The sequence below is a fragment of the Lactuca virosa genome, chromosome 9, assembly GCF_052849685.1.
Source record: "Lactuca virosa cultivar CGN04683 chromosome 9, Lactuca_virosa_CGN04683_v6, whole genome shotgun sequence".
NCBI lineage: Eukaryota > Viridiplantae > Streptophyta > Magnoliopsida > Asterales > Asteraceae > Lactuca > Lactuca virosa.
Window position 1 is genome coordinate 51,067,055 of NC_136434.1, and position 22,141 is coordinate 51,089,195.

At 29.2% G+C, this 22,141-nt stretch overlaps 2 protein-coding genes across 5 annotated transcripts; both read left to right on the forward strand.

The window, feature by feature from the left end:
• The first annotated feature begins 4,003 nt into the window (after positions 1 to 4,003).
• Positions 4,004 to 5,070, forward strand: LOC145138780 (RPM1 interacting protein 13-like). The gene is made up of 3 exons (XM_079072805.1): positions 4,004 to 4,451; positions 4,557 to 4,643; positions 4,759 to 5,070. Exons 1-3 carry the CDS (start codon positions 4,167 to 4,169, stop codon positions 4,900 to 4,902), a joined length of 516 nt encoding a protein of 171 aa, XP_078928931.1. The 5' UTR covers positions 4,004 to 4,166; the 3' UTR covers positions 4,903 to 5,070.
• Positions 5,071 to 6,088: 1,018 nt separating this feature from the next.
• LOC145138013 (nascent polypeptide-associated complex subunit alpha-like protein 2) lies at positions 6,089 to 7,981 on the forward strand. 4 transcript variants are annotated; one of them, XM_079072153.1, is made up of 4 exons: positions 6,089 to 6,246; positions 6,341 to 6,461; positions 7,271 to 7,389; positions 7,491 to 7,981. In XM_079072153.1, exons 1-4 carry the CDS (start codon positions 6,199 to 6,201, stop codon positions 7,842 to 7,844), a joined length of 642 nt encoding a protein of 213 aa, XP_078928279.1. In that variant the 5' UTR covers positions 6,089 to 6,198; the 3' UTR covers positions 7,845 to 7,981. The 4 variants fall into 4 exon arrangements, with proteins under 4 accessions (XP_078928279.1, XP_078928280.1, XP_078928281.1 ...); XM_079072154.1 differs by having other exon boundaries at positions 6,093 to 6,246; positions 6,344 to 6,461; XM_079072155.1 differs by having other exon boundaries at positions 6,105 to 6,240.
• The last annotated feature ends 14,160 nt before the right edge of the window (positions 7,982 to 22,141 follow it).

The window sequence follows — 22,141 nt, forward strand, 5'->3', positions numbered from 1 at the left end:
TAAACGGGCGAAATCATCAATTTTCTATATATTTAATAGAATACATGACAAAAGGGCAATTTGGTCTATTTTGCCCATGCATCATACTTTTATGTTGTAAAACTTTTACAAAGTTGAATTTTTTTCGTTCTTTTATAACTCTAATGAAGAAAAGGGCAATGTACTTTCAGATATTATTTATATTAAGGTAAAAGGGCGTAATCGTCCTAAAAAGCAATGTACTTTTGTAAAAGGGCGTAATCGTCCTTTATTTATCATACTTTTATATTATACAGAGTTGTATTTTTTTTCATTTTTTTCTAACTTCACGGAAAAAAAAGGGCAATATACTTTTTTTCAACTTTTTTTTTTGATTTTTTTAAGAATTTCTTTATGTTAAGGTAAATTTACAAATCTTCCTATCATTTTCTTTCATTTATGTATAAATCCCTTTAAATGAAAATAAAGCAATGTTACACAAAGCTGTATAATTTTCATTTCTTTCAAACTTCAAGGAAAAAAAGGCCAATGTACTTTCATTAATCTCTATTTTTTTATTCATTTTTGTTTTTTTGGTTATTTTGCACCTCATAAATTGATAGTAAATTGCCCTTTTTGTCGTTGGAGTTATAAAAACAAGAAAACAAAAATGAATAAAAAAAAGTGAAAAAATGAAAAATATAAAACTTTGTAAAACATAAATGTATGATAAATATAGGACGATTACGCCCTTTTACAAAAGTGCATTGCTTTTTTTTGTTTTTTTTCACTTTTTTTTGTTTTTTTTTTAAGAATCGTACTTTTGTCAATTTGCTATAAATTTAATAGAATACATGAAAAAAATTCCAATTTGGTCATTTTCCCTCTGCATCATACATTTATGTTCAAAAACGAATACAACTTCATCTCCATAACAAATTTCTAGGAAAAAAATGTATCCAAACTTATTATCAATAATATTTAATCATATAATAATACAATCATTAAATACTTGCATTTATCATAATCGATTCATGTAGTTCCTGTTATTCCAATTTCAGAATTATTGTAATCAGACTTATTTGAAACTGTATTTTTGGAACGTATTATTTTTTTTACGCTCTGTTATTCCAATTTCAAAGTATTGATTCATCAATATGTTCTTTAATTGAACATTCAATTCATATAAGTATGCAGTTTTTTTGCATTAAAACACCCTATTAATGTTTGATTTTGATTCACGGAAGATGAATTAAATTTAAATAAACTATCGGTTATCAAATATAATACACTCGGATTGAAAAGTTTTTTAATTGACATCGATACCCTTTATAAATATGTGAAATTTAATCATATAATACATTGAATACTTGCCTGCATCATCATCGTTTAATGTACATCCTGATTTTCCAATTCCATAATTTTGATAATCAGTTGTTGTCGATGTAAGATTATGTTCTTGCATATTCATCTTTTTACTTTAACTAATATTTTTGTAAGAGAAAACTATCGATTCATCAAGATTTTGATTAATTGAATAGTCTAATCATGAAGATGTTGGTTATTAGCCATCGTAACTGTTAATATGTTTGCAGCATCTTAATATGTAGTTATTAGTATGCAGATATTGAAAACGTGGATTGCAAAGTTATTTAATTGACATCTATAGCCTTTATAATTTAGTTAAATGATTTATTAAAAATAATAAAGATTAATGATGTGTCATCTTCTGATTGGTTCTCGAGTTTTCGCATCTTTTTTGCATTTTTGCAATAACCTTCCCCTATATATATATATATATATATATATATATATATATATATATATATATATATATATATATATATATATATATATATATATATATATATAGGGTGAGGTTCAATAGAGAACCATAATTAACCAAGGAACCAATCTTTTTTTCAACTTTTAGAACTTATTTTTTATCAAAAAAAACTAACAATACAGAAATTCATAACTTTTTATCCTTTTTCCAATGATATCAAATTCGATTTTTTTTTACGTCAAATTCACAATGTGAATCTTTGAAAATTCACAATGTGAATCCGGATTCACACGGTGAATCCGAAAAATATTTTTAACATTCACAATGTTAATATATGAATTTAGATATTTTTAGAATTTTTTTTCGATAAAGAATAAGTTCTAGAAATTGAAAAAAAGATTTTGTTCCTTAAAGAACCAATAATTATGATTCTTTATTGAACTTTTCCATATATATATATATATATATATATATATATATATATATATATATATATATATATATATGAACGACAAAAGCTTTTATTTAAAACCCTAGCGAGAAGCTAGAGGCAAAAACAGAACAAACAAGACATAGTTAATACAATACAAAAGGAAAGTTACACCAAACATGTCAATTCAAAGAATTCTCTTTCCTTCTATTCTTAATCCATAAGAAGGAATTCACATTAATCTCTTCTACCACTTGGGAGGGGGACAATGAAGCGTTATTGAAAACCTTGTTATTCTTAGTTTTCCATGTGAGCCAAAGAGAAGCCAAGAAAAGAGCATGGGCCATTTTGCTTTGCACCGGAGACAATGGCGAGGTTACATAGGTTGAAGGTAGGTCACTTGACCTACTTTTTTTTTTCTTTTATAATAGCTTATATATAATTAAAAAATGTGAACTATCTTAAAAAAATTAAGTGAACTATCTAATATTATTGGAAAAAGATATTCAGAATCAAAATTTTAAAGCCTATATTCTATACTTTGAAAGCCCAAAAAGTTTACATATAATATATAGCCCAATATAAAATTAAATTAAAAACAAAACGGGAAAATAAAACAAATCGTAGGGGGCAGTGGCTCAATACGAACTATTAGGGCAAGGGCAAGACTCCAATTCCATCGATTCATTAGTCGTCAAAGATCTAGAATTCATAATTCACAAATCACGATTCCATTGAATGTAAGTTTCTTTTTTCTTTATTTCTTTATTTATTATTTTTTAACTTATTGCTTCACTGGATCATTGTTCCTATATTCTAATATAATTGATATAAAATATTTATTAATAATAAATTATGAATATCAGAATATCGATTCTAGAGTAGGGTTTTCTTTTTTCTCGCTAATAGTGATATTGAAGGGTGATTTTTGACTTGTTCAATGATTCAACAACATAAATTTTGATTGTTCCATGATTGTTTATTATGTGTTTTTTATTTGTTTCAATACGAATTGATTATTTAATCGTAGTTCATTTGTCTGATTATTTGATATTTTGAGTGTGGTTTGTAAATTAAAAATTGTGAAATAAGAAATCTCATAACTAACGAAGTAAGAAATATCACATCAAAAACAAAATCATCGTTTCATCGATAATACCTTATTTTTTTGTTTTGATTGTTGATTTTTGACTTGCTGCTTGTTTCAGAAATTAGGAAAAAAAATGTCTTTATTCAAGTTTTTTAAAAGAATGATTAAAAAATAATAGAAAAAAATAATGAGGAACATAACCATATAAGAGTTGATTTAAGTTCACCATGTGAAATTATGAAAATCTATATCAATATATAAAACCACATGCCGGTACAATTATAATACATTCAAATCTTTTTTTGCTTATACGATTTGACCCGATCCGGACGCACAAGTATTTTTTTTTAATGGTTTCATTTAAAAAGTGAACCATGTGATTTTACGTTCTAGACTCGACTGGAGATTGACAACTGCAAGTCTTCAATGTGTAGTCAAAAGAAGATATTCCAAATTAGTGATAAGGGACAAATCTATATCACACCAAGTACCAATAAGATTCCAAACCTCCCGAACTCAGACACAATTTATTAAATTCTCATCTACAAGATTGCAAAAATTGCAAAAGACTAAAATCCACAACTACCCCTCTTTTAAAGATTCCCATCTTGAATGGTTAACGGTTTAGAACTGCCTTCCACCCGAAAAATTGATTTTGATAGGGATCCACTTATTCCAAAAATGTCTAGACCATAGGCCTTTTCCATAACGAAGATGATTTTACATGAGGCCCAATTTACAAAACTTGGCTTGTCAATGATTACAAGTTACAAGTCCAAGGGCACAACTTTGAGTCCATTCATGTACTTTCAAATTTCAAACCGTTATCATTCCACGCTCACGCAAACATATTGATTTGCTTTAGTTCGCTCGAGAGTCGAGGGTTTTCAAGCGTTTAATCAATGGCGGATGTTCAGGAAGTCGATTCAGCCTTCTTTACGCCAAAAACGAAAAAGAGAACAGTCGTTGAGGCTTTGGATGATGACGATGACACGCCTTTGAGACCTATCTTCTGTTTAAAGAGGAAATCCGCCATTAAAGAGTTCGACGATAAAGAAGACTGTTTCATTCTTGATTTCAATCCAGAAGAAGATTCCGTCGATCTCTCAAAGAAGGATGTCGAAAATGGTCACCAAAACAACCCCCATGATTCTCCCGATGTTTCCCTAATCCATGAAAAGGGACAGGTCTTTTCTTAAACCCTTAATTCGATACATGAAATTGATGCTCGTGGTCTGTTCTATTGCATAAGTGGCTTCGATTTTAATGAGCATTTGAGTCTTCTGATGTAGGTGGCGTGTAGAGATTATCCCCATTCCAGACATTTATGTGTAAAGCATCCATTTACGAAGACACCTCATGAAAGCTGCTGTAAACTGGTAATTTCAATCCCCATTTGTGATATTACAATCTGTAAGTTTGGACCGAAATTAGACTCTTAATTTGGACCCTTTTTAAGTAACTATTTTTTCTATTTGCTCTATCTGTTTGCAGTGCTACTGTTTTGTGTGCGATGTCCCTGCACCTTGCATGTATTGGACTGGTTCAAATGGCCATTGTCATGCTATTGACAATGAAGGTTGGAAGTCTATGAAGGATGTCTTTAGGAGAAAATCCATGAAGACTCACTTATTCTAAATGCTTTTTTTATCTCAAGGTTTTGTGTTTATATGCTTATTGGCCAACCAAATCCCAATTGGCCCTTTTCTAAATAGTGTAAAAAGGTTTTGAATTTGGATAATGAGCAAGTTATGGTATTTGAAATGGATCATGGGGCAGTTTGTGCTAACCATTTTTTGTGGTGTTTCTTATCTTTGTAATTGAGATTATGGAAGTAGGTTACATTCATATAGTATGTGCAGATTGTGTTTGGGGTTTTTGACAAAGTTATACTTAGTTGAAGGTGATCATTATTGAAACTTCATTCATCTATGCCATTAGGTCGTTTTCTTTTGTTTGCTTTGATTGGGGATGGAGGGTATCTCTTTGGTTGATGTTTTGAATCATTTTGTTATATAGAAGTTTTTGTCCAGAGATTGATTTGTTCTTGATTGGTTACTTGTTACCAATAGTGGTAATCAAAGGTGGAATGCAGGATTAGACTTGCAATTTGGTCTATGTAGGAGCATGTTTTTCCTTTAAGAATTTTGAAATTTAAGCATATGAAGATGATCTCTTTGAAGGTTTTTGCTTCTAAATATCAGGATTTCTGAAATGTTGATAGTGCACTAACAAAGATTTTTCCTTAGAACAATGTTCAATAGTACGAAAACAAACATTTAGAAATTTTTTTTTACAAAAAAATTATTCTTCCAACAACCTTAAAGTTCGGCCCCGATGTTAACATGATAGTCGGGGCCTACAAAGACCTTCATCTCCATTAAAATTAAAAAATTCTCATAATAACTGTTTAAGACTTGAATTCTTGATATTTTATGCAAATATAACAATAAAAAATGGACTGTGCCATAGGGTGGTTTCTTTGATTATAAAGTATCAATCCTAGTAAACATGGAATGTGGCATAGGGTGGATTCTTACTTTTTTAAGGGCTATTTGATAACCTTTTAATAGAAACATACAAAGTACACCTCTGAATCAGTGGGTATTTAACGTGTTTGATACTAAATCAATAGCCTCCAAATGGTTAAGAAACCTATTTTCAATAAACCATTAAAATGTTAAAATGATTCTAACTTCAGTTGAATCAACTAGTGAATCAGAAATGTAATGAAACAAACAAGCATGTATTTTCAGTTTTTAGTATCTATCTTTTAGGCCCAATAATAACAAGCCCAATACAAAAGGAACCCTAGTCTTCTAAAGAGTAAAAATCGCATCTCTCTATAACCATATCTATCAGAGATTTATCCACAACGGTGTTCTTGCTCTACTTCAACATCAACCAACAGCCAACCAACGTTATCGATTAAACATGCCGGGCCCCGTCGTCGAAGAAATTGAATCTGAGAAGAAGGTCGAGGTGCTTTCACGTTCTTAATTCTCTCTATCTATTTATATATAATCAAGATTCAATTTTTCAACCTTGTTACTGACTTGTAGCTGGATTCTTACAGCAGGAGGTGAGTCCCGTGGTTGAGGGTGTAGTTGAGGATGTTAAGGAGGAAGACGACCACAACGATGAAGACGCCGACGATTCCGACGACGACGATGATGACAAGGAAGACGGTGCTCAATGTACTTATCTATCTAACCTTTTCAAGAGTTTTCATAATTCTTATACGTGATTCTTTGCTTCAAAGATTTATGCTTTTGTGGTTTTCATCATAAAATTTTCTTGCTTCTTGATGTGGTTAATACATAATAGTCGTGAATGGATAACTGCCTGTTCCGTTTGTTTCTGAACCATGCTGTCTAATAGGGTTTTTGTCTTTGGTTAAATTTGCTGAAGTCTTAGCATCTTAGGGTTCGTTTTCGAGGTTCAATTTGATATTCTGGTATTTCTATTATAGATACACTCGCTTAAATTGGTCTCAGTTCCAAGAATTTGCACACTCGGATTAGAATTAAGTGCAATCAATTGATATTTTAGTGAATATAAAATCGATGATTAGGGTCTGCTTGCAATGAACAAGAACAATGAATTAGAATAGATCATTCCTTTCCATTGTTATGTTTGGTTGGTTTGGAATGGATGAAATGACATGTTTGTTGTGTTACTTAGAAAACTAAATAAAGTTAATTTGATAAATGAAGAAAAAAAATAAACTTTATTAAAAAAAAGGATATATCTTTAGATAAATAGCATATGAACACATTTTCTCTGTCATTTAAAATGTATACTATGTTTATTTCAAGTAGTTCAAAAACATTATTTACAATTAATAAAACATGTTTACAAACACAAACAATTAAATAGCATCAAATCTTACACCTTTTGCTTAGTAACATGAGAATCAATGTTACATAATTTGTTGCATTATGTTTCAATGCCCATATTATTCATTTCATATGCATATCATAAATTAAAAAAATAAAAATTTCAGGTGGTAGTGAGAGTTCAAAGCAAAGCAGGAGTGAGAAAAAGAGTCGAAAGGCAATGTTGAAGCTGGGAATGAAACCCGTTCTTGGTGTCAGCAGAGTTACCATTAAAAGAGCAAAAAACGTAAATTCCTTTTTAAATATATATATATTTTAAATTTTTTGTTAATTTTCAAACAAACATTCTAACATTCTTTTTGTAATAATAATTATATATATAAACAGATCATGTTCTTCATTTCAAAACCAGATGTATTCAAGAGCCCAAACTCAGAAACCTATGTGATATTTGGTGAAGCAAAGATTGAGGACTTAAGCTCACAGCTTCAAACCCAAGCTGCCCAACAATTCAGGATGCCCGACATGGGTTCCGTCATGGGCAAATCGGACATTTCAGGTGCAGCAGCTGCAGCAGCAGCAGCAGATGAAGAGGAAGAGGAAGTGGATGAAACAGGTGTTGAGGTACGTGACATTGATTTGGTGATGACGCAAGCAGGTGTTTCAAGGCCTAAAGCTGTGAAAGCTCTCAAAACTCACAATGGGGACATAGTCAGTGCTATCATGGAGCTCACCACTTAGGTTCTGTTTTTGAAATATCAGAGTTTAATTTCAATTTATCAACTATGGAAGAATATATTATTATTAAACTTGTAGCTGCTTGAGTTGAATTAGATTTCATAAGAATTATCATTATTGTTATCTTTTTTTTTTTTTAATTGCAGTTGTTGATCAAATCCTTTTACTTTAGTTTTTTAACACCTGCTATGAATGGACCTGGTTAGTTTAATTAATTATCATCACCATATCATGTGTAATTGAGTTCCTTATTTATTTATTTATTTATTTTTTGCAGTCGGTGAGTTGCGAAGTGTGAAAAGTGCTTTGTTAAGTTTCCCATCACAAAGGACCTTTATACGAATGAAATGTGTTTTTCTCACAAAAAAAAAAAAAAAAAACATTTTGAAAACCTGAACTTCAAATTAAATGTTTTTTCCCTGAAGATATATCATAATTTGAAATTTGATTGCAAAATTGTTGAAAACTAAGTGGATATGTGGCGAGTTTAATTTTTCGATGGTATTTCTATAAATTTTCTTTTATATAATGACCATTTTTATAATTTACCTATTACACTATATAAAGGGGCTGATCTTTCCAAGAAGTTTTTTGATTAGTCTGCTTAATAATAAATGTTTTGACTATTATACCCTTCAACCAGTGTTAACTTAATCAATCATAATAAATGAAAATGATTTGTGCCACATGTCATGTTTTAAATGATATTAATGTGCTGATCAATTCCAATTAATATGATTTCTCTCATTCCTTATTTTAAGTCCTAAAAAAACGATATCCACTACTATCTTCATCAAATCTCATTTGAGTATCTGACAACCACCATCTTTAATCACAAGGAAGTTCATGACAAACATTTAAACAAGTTCCATTGTGCTAATTATGATCGTTCAATCAACCGAACCAGAACTAACATCTTATGAGTCTATGATGCTAAAGTTGAACCAACATAGGCCGATAAAACTTAAGGATAACTCCTATGGCCTGGTTTCTTTTCTTGATTTTTTACGTTCACTGTGACCGGTTATGGCAGTTTCAGATCGTCAGATTTAGTCTTTACCAATTACATATGATGCTTGGCACAAAATGATGATTACGATACAAAAACAAAAAGCATCGCAGCTCACTTAAGAATTTTGAAAAAACACATGAAGAAATCGCACACCCATGAAAAAACATATTGGAATCGCACAACTAAAAAAGTAAAGGAAGAAATCACACACCACAAAAAACTAATCTTACAGTTGATTTGAGTTCTGATTAAAAAATAGACTTGATTTCACACCTTCGATGCAAATTAAACGATTCAATCCCTAGTTTAATCGATTGAAAGCAGATGAGAGTATATACATTTGAGTGCATCCATGGTTAGAAATCGATTTGGAGATGATTGCGTTTTCCCATTTGGACGGAAATCGCGCTTGATTCAAAATCTACAGAAGTGAGAGGGTGTTTGTGATTTCATCTCAAATTGACTTCTTAACTTATTGACTTCTTGAAAAGTTAATAAATTAAACAAAAAAAAAGTGTTTAGGTATATAAAAAACCTTTTAAAACAACTTTTTGTTAACTCTTTGAAAAGAAGATTTTAAGAAGTCACGATTTCTAACTTCTTGAAACAACTTATGAATTATTAGGTTTACAAAATAGATAAAAGACAAAATTAAGCCAAACACTTTTAACTTATTGATTTATTGACTTTTGCAACTATAAAAAGCTAATCCAAGCACTTTTTTAAATACTCATTTTCCTACCTTTATAAGTCAATAAATCATTTTGGATAAAAGTCATTTTTAACTTCAAAAAAGAATCCCGAACACCATCCGAAAAAAGTGAAGAAGGAGAAGGAATGAGTGTATCTTTTCAAAACAAATCCAAATGATGTTTTTCTCTCTCTAAATTAAAGTGAGGGATATTCATATTATTGTCAACTAGATCATGACCCGCGTAAAACGCGGGGGACATATAAAAAAATACATATAAATATATAATTAATCCTAATAACTAATCAATGTTTTCAAACAAATTTTCAAAGATAGATTTTTATCTGTAAGTTTATAATGATTAGTTAAAATTAATATATACATTGAGAATATATGTGAATATTTGATATAACATAAGTGTACAACTATTAATTTAAACTAATCATGCAAAATGTTTTCAAGATACAAACGTTGTTTAAAAATTGTAATCATTAATTATATATATATATATATATATATGCGCTAATATTGATTCTTGTAATTGTGATTTACACGATATAGACAACATCAAAACCAATTTTTTTGTTTTAATTTTGCTAAGTTTTTTTTTCTCATATAAGAATACTTATTATATGTGATAATATGCCTCTGAAGCCTGAAAGAAAATTTTAAGTAAAATAATGACTATAAACAATAATTACTTAAAATTTACATTAAGAGACATTCAAACGATAACCACTTCCAACACTCGAAAAGGCTTCAACATCATCAAATAAGTTGTCGGGTAGAAACTATAGAAAAATAGTCAAAATGTTGAAAAAAAAAGCTAAAAAAGCAACACTTTTATAATTCTTTAGAAGATAAGATAGTATATAATAGATAGCAATAGTATAGAGTGAGTACTCTCCATAACGAAATGTATTTTAAAAGAAAATTGTCTTAATGAGCTCTAATGTACAAAAAAAATAAAATTTTTCCATGTCATCAAAAATGAATCCGCAAAGTAATTGTTTGAAAGTATGATGAGCTTAATGAACTTTTTTGCAAAGTTTAATGTTATTAATGAAATTTGTTTCCAGAAAACAGTCCTACAAATGAGCTTCAATATACAGAAAAAAAAAACTTTCTATATCATCTAAAAATAATCTGAAAATGTAATTATTTTAAAAAGTACAACGCTATATCTGAACTTTTTTTTTACAAAGCTCAATACTAAAAACATTTTTTTTCAAAAGATTATCATATCAATGGCGTACTAATGAACATTTAAAGTACATTGCTGTAAATGAAAATATATGAATAAGATAAGAAATCTATAATATTAAATAAATGTTTCATATTTGAAAAAAATTACATAAATGGTCCATATGTGAAAGAAAATGACAATGTATTTTCAATTAATGAACTTTTTTTCTCAGAAAATATCCTATTGATGTGCTCTACTGTACGAAAAAAAAATTGAAACTTTTCCAGATTATCTAAAAAGAAACCGAAAAAAGTAATTTTTTTCAAAGGGTCGTGCTATTAATGACCTTTTTTTGCAAACTTCAATGTTATTAATGAAATTTGTTTCTAGAACACTGTCCTACAACTGAGCTTTAATGTACAAAAAAAACGATTTTGATTTTGGACTCAAACAGGGGGTACGATTTTTATCCAAAGCATATCAATTCTTAAAACATGAAAACCAAAAAAAAAAACATGAAGCGAGGTGCTAACCACTTGTATACGTTTGGGTATAACAACTTCCAATTGCACCGGAAAAACCATTCAAAACCATTCAAAACCTCCAACTTTATATAAAACATATAAACACATAGACATTGTACATTGAGCTTAGTCATTCAATTGAAATGAATAGGAAAAATCAAAACTAACCTCTTGAAAGAACTAGTTGGTGCCAAAGGCTTTAGAAAAGTTAGGCAAGATACCTTTGAAGATGTCACTACATTTGGTGTAGGATTCTCTAGAGTAAAATATATATCATCACATTGGTGCCAAAGGCTTTAACCAATGAATTTGCCACACAGAATACAGAAAGAAACAATTAAGCATTATTCAGTTCATGAATGATGGTTTCCATACTGAATGGTAGAGATAATGTTATTAATTTTAATATATATATATATATATATATATATATATAATTTTAATATAATAATGAATAATCTAAAAAACAGCCCCCGTTAACTACTCTTTATCAAATATAATCAAAAGCTTCGACATCTAAAGCACTTACATCCCAAAATATATTGAAATAATCGATGACATTAACGAATTGAAATCAGTCTCTATCTCTTACAATTCCATACACCTGAAAATCATAAATTTAGATCAAATAAAATATTATGACATATTTAATAAGCATAATCAAAAGGTTGTAATTATGTTTTAGACATAGAAGGTAATAAACAATAAAATAAACAATTTATATTAAAAGGATCGTTATACCCTTGCCTCTTTCATAAGGAACCAAAAGTCACAAATATTCGTTTGTACTCTTTAATAAAGTGTAATATTTAAAAAGTTACCAAATTACCCTTGATCCTAGACAAGGGTGACCACACCTTGTACCAATCACCTGTGCAACATTTAAAAAATAAATACAAGAAACGGTATAAAAAAATAAACTATTGTTCTGATATCTCTTCTACGGTACATATGATTATTGAAATTAATGCCAACAAAAATCTTCAATATTCAAGTGGCTCTAAATACAACTACCCTCCAATTTTAGGGACATTGACTTCACCCCACTACTAAGCAGAAACGATCCCTCAAATACTCTAAAAATCCTGAAAGATTAAAATATACACACAAAAAGATGAAAATCGGAAAATAAACTTTCAGATATAACAATAATATTTTATAGACAATACTACAAACAAGCTAGAAATATGCAAATAGAGATGAAAGAAAATCATAATTAGATTAACACCATACACTCATTTAGTCTTATCTTTGTTCTACACTTATAAGAGTTTATAAAACATTTTCTTTTTTGTGATGGATTTCCGAATTACTTTTTTGAGATATGTGAGGTTGCAAAGAATGGAACAACAAAGAAATGGAATGGATAGGTAATCGCAAAAGCAAGATAAAAGAATGAGTAATTTCATTCTAGAAACATGTTTGTGAGGCATGGAATGGAATATAATAAAATTTTCATACGATTTTTATGTTATATATTACAATTTAAATTGTAAAGATAATCTTTCACATATCTTTGTTTAGTTATTATTATGTAATTACAAATGGTCTATATTGCAACTTTTATACTAATTTCTTCTCTTATTGCTGAGAAAACATTGATACTCACAATGTTCCCAACCCTATTTTCAAGAGTGTAGGGTGTATCCATTTATCCTTGAGAAAGTAAACTCAATAAGAAGATTCAAACCAGTTAAACGAAATAATATGGTTGTGCAAGGTTCTTACTATACTTCTCGGCATGCTCAGACAATGGAAGTACTTGCATAGCATCAAATTCACAACTAAAATGTATTATATAAAAAAAATAACAATCTGATTTCTATGTATGCTTCCTTGAAGAAACAGAATAATATGTAACAGATAAATTCGAAGATGGTTTTGCAAAAAAAAAATGCAAATTAACAAAAAGTAATCAATCCCAAACATTTTTCAATAAGTTTTATCAATGTAATCTATTTACATGGTATACTAAAACTTTGTCTTTTCTTTGCTATTGAGTCTAAAAGATGATTTTTTTTATAATATTAAAAAGGGAGTGGTGAATAACTTCTTTTTGAGAACCCAATTTGTGTTTTTATAAAAAGATGTTTTTTACAATAAATTAAAACACATATCACCACTGAGTTTTGCTGAGTTGTAGGATATGTTGATCACTCACTGATATAAGGGTTTGAATTCCATCTCCAAATCCAAGAAGGGATCGAATGGGTAAAGCATTATAGACATTGACTCAAATATATCTTCCCATTCACGACTTGGTAAGCCACAAAAAAAAATCATTGACTAAACGCATATACAAAAATGTAAAAAATAAAAAATAAAATTGACATATACAAATTCACTACCTAGTGGATATATCTTACAAATCGAAACAATGGATGAGAGGTAGTAGTGCTGATGTGTCCATCTTTTTGCTCTCAAGATACCTATAACTTAAAAAATCAAAATCAACAATACAGATCATAAGAACAAAAGTTGAAGCAGATTCAGAAAAACATAACCATTATCGATTTAAACTTAAATTGAAAGGTTTTATAGATTGGAACTTCATAGTTGAAACAGAATAAAAGAAGCATAATCTAAAACGTAGCCAAAATCGATTTAAACCACGATCAAATTAAAGTAGAATCCAAAGAAAAATTATATCTATATCATTCCTCCTTCTTCTATAATGATCAAACACAAGATTGATCCACACAGATCGAAGCCCACAAGTATTTTATTTCTTCTTTCCCCCCATTTTCTTCTCCATTACAAAACTTAGGTTAGATAGATTATGTAAAGAAAGAGGGAGAGAGCGTAAGGGTACTGGTAATGAGGGGTGGGGCGGGGTATTTTTTCATTTTATTTTTGGGTGAGATTTAATTGTGATTAATAGAATTCCTAATTTAATTCATTTTATTTTTGGTAAGATTTAATTGTCATTAATAGAATTTCTACTTTAAAACATAATATACGTTTTATAAATTTGGTGGACAAAAATAAAAGGGCTGACAAAGATGATGTCAGCAAATAATCCAAATGTGAAAAATATATGACTGAAATGCAATCAATGACCTTGATTTCTTCAGATACCTATAACTTGAAAAATCAAAATCAACAATACAGATCATAAGAACAAAAATCGAAACAGATTCAGAAAACAGAATCATTATCGATTTAAACTTAAATCGAAAGGTTTTATAGACTGGAACTTCATAGTTGAAACAAAATAAAAGAAGCATAATCTAAAACGTAGCTAAAATCGATCTAAACTACGATCAAATTAAAATAGAATCCAAAAAAAATTTATATCTATATCATTTCACCTTCTTCTATGATGACCGAACACAAGACTTATCCATAAAGATCGAAGCCCACAAATATTCTATTTCTTCTTTCCCCCATTTTCTTCTCCTGTACAAAACTTAGGTTAGATAGATTATCTAAAGAAAAAAAGGGAGAGAGCGTAGTGGTACTGATAATGAGGGGTGGAGTGCGATATTTTTTCATTTATTTTTGGGTGACATTTAATTGTGATTAATAAAATTCCTAATTTAATTCAATTTATTTTTGGTGAAATTTAATTATCATTAATAGAATTCCCAATTTAAAACGTAATATACGTTTTATAAATTTGGTTAACAAAAATAAAAGTTTTGACAAAGATGATGTCAGCAAATAATCCAAATGTGGAAAATATATGATTGAAATGCAACCAATGATCTTGATTTCTTCAATTTAGAATTAAAGGTTCTCTTTTAATAATATTTAGAGATACCCTTAATTTTTCTGTGGATAGATAAAAGACCTTAGTGGCATAATCAGCTCCTTTTATGTAATTTTATCATCTTTAAGGATCACTGTATAATTGCTTTAACATAACTATTTCTATAAAATAATTATACTTAAAGACCATTACATAATTAGAATGAGAATAATAAAGTGAGACCATTTCTGTGTATTATTATATAACTAGAATGAGAAAATTTATGTAATTGTGTCGTATATAAAGGTTATTGTATAACTTTTTCATACAAGAAAATTTATGTAATTGTGTCATATATAAAGGTTATTATATAACTTTTTCATACAAGGAATATTATGCAACTTTACAATATTAAACTGTAATTTGTAGGGATATATATAATTTGGAAAAGAGCAACAATTTTACAATTTTCTCGAATTTCAGTGATACTTTTTTGCTAGATGTAATACTGTTTTGAATTTAGGCAACTTTTTAAAAAACTTTTGTAGCTTTTGCCAAATTTTTAGCTAAAAAGTGAATTCATATTCGTTTGGAATGTTGCATTTTTAAACTTTTCTTTTTGCAGCTTTTTTGTTTGTTAAAAATGATTTCATATATATATATATATATATATATATATATATATATTATTTTATTCTAACTAATTATTATGCGAATGTATGGACAATGCTATTCTTTGAGAATGATAAAGAAAAGATGTTGTTTGATAATATAAATACGTTCAATCTTACATAATTATTGTCATTAACATACATTTTCACTAATTAAATCGTCTATAAGGTTATTATACACTTATTATTATTATTCTCATTTCTGACAGAATGTTGTCAGAATGTTTATTGGATCGTATTTTCTCAGAATGAAAATGAGTGAAAAACGATGTGTGAGAATAAAATAAATAATAATTAGCGAGAATGCATGAAAATGACGATATTTTTGTAAGGTTGAACGTATTCGAATTGGTAACAACTTATTCTTTTAGTAATTCTCATAGAATAACATTGTCCACACATCCGCACAATAATTAGTTAGAATACTTGAACCTAGTTCTCTCTCTCTCTCTCTATATATATATATATATATATATATATATATATATATATATATATATATATATATATATATATATATATATTGAAATTTTGCAAGACATCAATTGTGAAATTGGTCGTCAATTTGTGCTATTGGTGAAATTATTATCCCTTAAATTAAGGAGTAACATATAAATACAATCCAAGATTCTCTTTGATTATTCTGCAAACTAATTTACATATCAGCACACTGAAATTGAGCCTAATTGGCATTATCGGCCTCATCTCTATATATATTAAACCAGAAACCTAATGACATCACTTGCAAAAATCATGGCCATTTATTGGGTTTCATTCATTCATCTCAACCCTAGGATCATTTTGATGATGTCATCTCATCCTCACAAAAAAAAAAAATTAACACGCCTACGCCATTTTCTAACGCCTTATATCAACCATCGTCAAACCCCTGCGTATTAGTCTCCTCCTACTTCGGTAGCAATTTGTTACCACCATCTTCCCTCACCTTCACCTTTATTCAATCTTCTTCTTCACGAGCTATTCAGACAGACATATTTATTATATCTTCTTCTTGAGGACCCAATCAGAAGACACAGAAAGGGTTTTGTGTTTGGGGGAAAGAGTTTCCACTTTAGATGTCATTTGGGTTCGAACAGTCGCTTCGATTTTGTAATTTAGTATGTATAAACTTTTAGTTCGACAAGTTTTCTTGATTCACCTACGTTACTAACCTTGGATTATTTCATTGTTTTCGTTCAATTTATTAGGTTACATTGAATAGCAATATAGCAGGCCCAATGGGCATCGGCTATGGGTAAATCAGAGATGCTAATCCGGTTTTCATTTGATTTGAGGAAATAAGAAAGTGATTGTGGTGGTTCTTGGTCCAGTGGTGGCAATTTCGTCAGAGGGATCATCGTCGGTGGTCGACAAGGCCGGACAAATGGGAGGGAGAAGCAGTGATTGTTCGTCGGTCGGCTTCGCAAACCGATGTGGTCTCCTAGGTTCGACGGTTTGAAGGGAAGAACGCGATGGGGTAGGGCATCAGCGAGGGTCGATTGGGTCCGAAGAGATGGAGAGCGTGAAGAAGCAGCGAAGACATTAATTGTGAGTGGTTCATTAGGCGTGATAAGAGAGAATATGGTTTCAGTTTTTGATCAATTCAATTTCGAGATGAGTTCTGTTAGCTTCACATCCGATATTTAAGGGATAAGAATCACATTCGATATTTAAGGGATAAGAATAAACAAACTTGAATTTCGAAATTAGATACACATAATCAATCTTATCTTAAATTTAAAAATTCAAAATCTGATCTTTGACTTTTTAGTCAAATGCTGAATTTTAAGTCGTACAAACCCTTAGGCACTGTTTACAATCATTTTAAGCATTGAGTAATCTTGGATATTAGTTTGGTCAATATTAGAAAAAGTCAAAATAATAATCACGGTTTATTGACTAAGTCCCATGTATACTTACCTTTCCTATATTTTTAGTGATCTAATCCACTATAAATTACCAAAGCTTCCTGTCCTAAAATTCTTGAAACCTTAAATCTGTGATCATCCAAACCCCTAATATCTAAAATTCATTCTTTTGCTCGATTACTACAGAAGAAAAATAATCATCGTTCTTTGTGAATTTGATTGGTTGTATGTGTGTGTCTTTTGCATACATAAGCCGCAACAGGTATGTGTTATTTGTGAATTCACATAATTTGTATGCGTGTTTGTGTTTTTTTGGCCAATACATAAACTCACTCTCAATCTCTCTCAAATCCTACAGAAAAAAAAACATAGCAGGTATGTTCAATGGTGTTTGTGACTGTGTGTGCCTGTGTTTACATACATAATATAACTCTCTCTCTCTCTCTCTCTAATACAACAGAATATAAATACATAAATATACAAACTCCTCTCTCTTTATCTCTCTCTTTTCTTTAATGTTGTCTATGTGTTTTTTGTGTTAACAGGACCGAAATATTCAACATTTTAGCCTTCTTTTTTTCCCTGCACTCTCTCCTTCTTGGTTCCTGCATAAAACATAAATCTTATTAGGTAATTTCTTTGTGAAATGTAATTAATATACATTCTAACTCTCTTTAATTGAATGATTGTGTTTTTTGTTTACATATCCAGAAACATATACATAAACAGGTAGCAGACATATTGCCTCTCTTTCTCGGTTCATGCATAACAAATATATTGGGTAACTTTATTTACAATTTTTTCAATATTCATAATTTTCTTTCTAAAAATAGGGTGTTAGGTGAAACACTAGTTTTTTTTCCAGGTTTAGGGTTTTTTGAAGTTATATGTTCAGTGTAATGGATGTTGAGGTTGTTGATGACCAGTTATGTGATATCATTGTGTGTGATATATATAGAGATGTAGGCTATGAGCACTTGCTATATGTAGTAGGTGTATGGATGGCGCCGAACACACATATTGTATGCAGAGCATTAAAGATGAAGTACCTAAAAATGATTGGTTATGTGAAGATTGCAAATTTGGTGATGTTTACGATATTACAAGGGTTCAAGTGGAACCATTCAACAATCAAACCACCAAATCTGAAAATGAAAAGAAGTTTTTGAATACACAAACAGAAGATGACAAGCAAATAATTCCAAAATTACCCCTACAAGATGAAGTCATTATACTTTCAAATAAGAAAGTTACGAATGAAGAAGATTGCATGCAAAACGAAATTCCACAACTACCCTTGGAACAACAATACATTATCTATGGAAATGAGAATGCACAAATGAATTGGTGGATGAACTATGGCCAACGGATGATTGTCGACACCAATGGCTCTCTCTTGGGTGAATACAAAAAAATAGATGAAGACCTTTACATCAGTATAATCTAATATAAATTACAAATATAGGTTAGGTTAATTAATGTGACATACTACTTTATGAAGGTTTAAATTCAAATAATAGTAATGTACTTTGTATTGGTTGATTATTATAGCACCCTACTTTTGTTTTTATCAAAGTACTTTCATTTTTATTTACGGGGTTGTTTGGTATTATATTTATATTCATTGGTTTTTTATGGTAATAAAACATATTATTGAAAGTACATTACTATAAAACGACTTTTCACAAGGCAACATGTGTTTTATAAGAAAATGAAAGTACAATGTTATAAATTGAATACTTTTCAAAGTAATTACTTACATAACAAACAATTGTATTAAAGGGCTATTTGGTATTTTAATTGTAAACTCATGGGCTGTTTTGGTAAATAATTATATATTCATTGGCTATTTGGTAATATATTTTACCCTAAAAAACAACATATATATATATATATATATATTATATATATATATATATATATATATATTAATCTTATCCTTTTATTTATCCCAAACTTATACTATTTATCCTTTATTTACTACAATATTACTATAACCAAAACATTTTAAATGTTCAGATTTTTTTCATCATTACAAACTTTATTATTTTTAAACATTCGACCAATGCATCAAATAACATCCTAATATCATAAATTTAATTAAGTTTCTATTTGTTATGGGTAAATTAAAGTAGGTTGTTATTTCTTGGGATAATTCATATATTTTTAATTCGATTTTCTGGACAGCACATGTTATATAAATACTTTCATTATAAGATTGTACTTTAAACTTTTTCAATGTACAATGTGATTACAAGGAAAATGAAATTTTAATGCTATAATTTAAAATTATATATTTTAGATTTAAAATATCCATCTTTTAATTTTATAAATTTTGAAATTCAGATATTTAAAAATGGATATTACATAAACAAGAAATAAAATTAGTATATTTGATATTATCCTAAGTTTAATTTTGAAAAACATATCCTAAAACTTTCAACAATATCGAACCTATCCTAACTACATAAATGTTGGTTGTTACATTGATATTATCCTACTTTTAAATTTATAAATCTTATCCTACTTATCTATCTAAACAAGTTGAAAATTCAAATATAAAACTTATATATTCGAATATTAATCTTATCATATTTATTTATCCAAACTAATTATAATATTTAAAATTCAACATTTAAATAATACATATTAGTAAAATATATCTAACAAGGAAGTACTAGCTTTACATGTATTATTCAATGATTATAAAATGGTTTTGACCAAAGGTATCAAATATATTAAGGGATGTTTATTAGCCGTATAAGAAAATATATTCCAAACAAGTCACTTATGTCGTATGACAAGAAGTGGCAAATAGTAAACAAATAAATGGCTTTTGTAGGGAATATAAGTATACAACCATTTTTTCTCATTAAAGTTGTTGAGTAGAATATTATAAAGAAGGTTTTGAGATGAAGTACAAACTTTTGATTGTTACTATTTCACGGTTTGGTTTACCTCTAATCATGGGACAACAACATATGATTTACTTTTTTTTTTCTCTAAGTTTTGTAACATTTATAAATTTAGTTTCTTTGTTTGATTATTTTTTTTATATTATTTTATTTTGTTCTTTCTGTTTATAGGATATTTACGTTGTGGTATATTTATTAAAACAAATGTTCTACCAAAGAAAAATTACAAATATGATTTAAATATAAACTAATCAATATGCATTTATCCAATTATTTAAGAAAAAAAAACTATTGAAACCCTTAAAGAAATATATACCGAAAAAAAACTAATGAAACTTGAAACAAATATATATTGCTTAAGGCAAACAAGCCTTGAAAAGGTAACATAAAAAACAAAAATAGTTAAAACATTACTTCAAATATTGAAAAGAAAAAAGGTATATAAGTTAATGCAACGATCAATTTCATATAGAAATAATTAGTTCAACTCAATCAATGTTCAAGTAATACGGTTATAAGTATTGTATATAATAATCGTTTTTCATTAATATGTGTTATGAAAAAAATAAATTTATAAATTATTATTTTTACGTTTTTACGGTTGGCATGGTGATTGTAGACAAGGAAAATAGGTCTAATGATGTCATTCGACTAGACGTAAATGCACATAAAGGTATGTCTGATATGTGCAACATGATTATTACTTTAACTTTACGTATAATTCATCCAAAACAAAATATTGCAGAAAAAAGAAAAGCATATAATAAGACGTCTTATGAACGACGAAAGGAGAATAACAAGATTAGACGAATAGCCGATGGTGAAGTAAGTAGACAAAACGTGTCACATATGACAAATGTGTGTACATCAGAGAGGACCCTAAATGATATTACAAATAAAACTCCTACAAGTGTATTGGATTCTGCTCAAAGGAGGTCGATTCAGAACAGAAAGGCCTATCAACGACGAAAAGAGCAAAACTCAGCGACAACGCGTAATGAAATTCTTCAGGAGGATCCATATGACTTTATTTATAATGGTATCCCTAAAGAACATTGTGTGTTGAAGGGGAAAAAAGCATGTGTTCATTGTGGAGCAAAACGATTCCAATTTGAATTCCCTACCTTTTGTTGCATGGATGGTAAAACAAAGTTGGCGTATTCCTCTATTCCCGAAGAATTACTCGAACTCTTCACATCTCGAAACGAATTAGGCAAGACCTTTAGACACATGATACGAGCATACAACAACAACTTTTCATTCGCATCAATAGGCGTGGATGTGGATAAAACAATGACAAATATGACATCTGGAGTATACACTTTTTGTTTGAATGGAGGAATATATCATAGAATCGAACAGTTAATCCCAAGGGATGGAAAACCTCGGTACTTACAGTTGTATTTTTACGATGCTGATTATGAGATGTCACATAGACTCAAATGGAAGAATATTGATAAACAAATTGCTCAAAAGTTGATCCGTGTTCTTGCCACAAACCCATACGTGCAAATATTTCGAAGACTTGCCGATCTGGGGCCGCTTGACAATTACAGAGTCACTTTGAATTCATCAGTAGAACTTGACCAAAGGGTATACAATAGACCGACCACATCCGAGGTACCATAATAATTATTGTCTACTAATTATAAAAAAAATATATCATGTATGACATACAACTGTATATATTACACACCATATATAATCATATCATTTCCATAATAAAAATCCAGGTCGCTGGT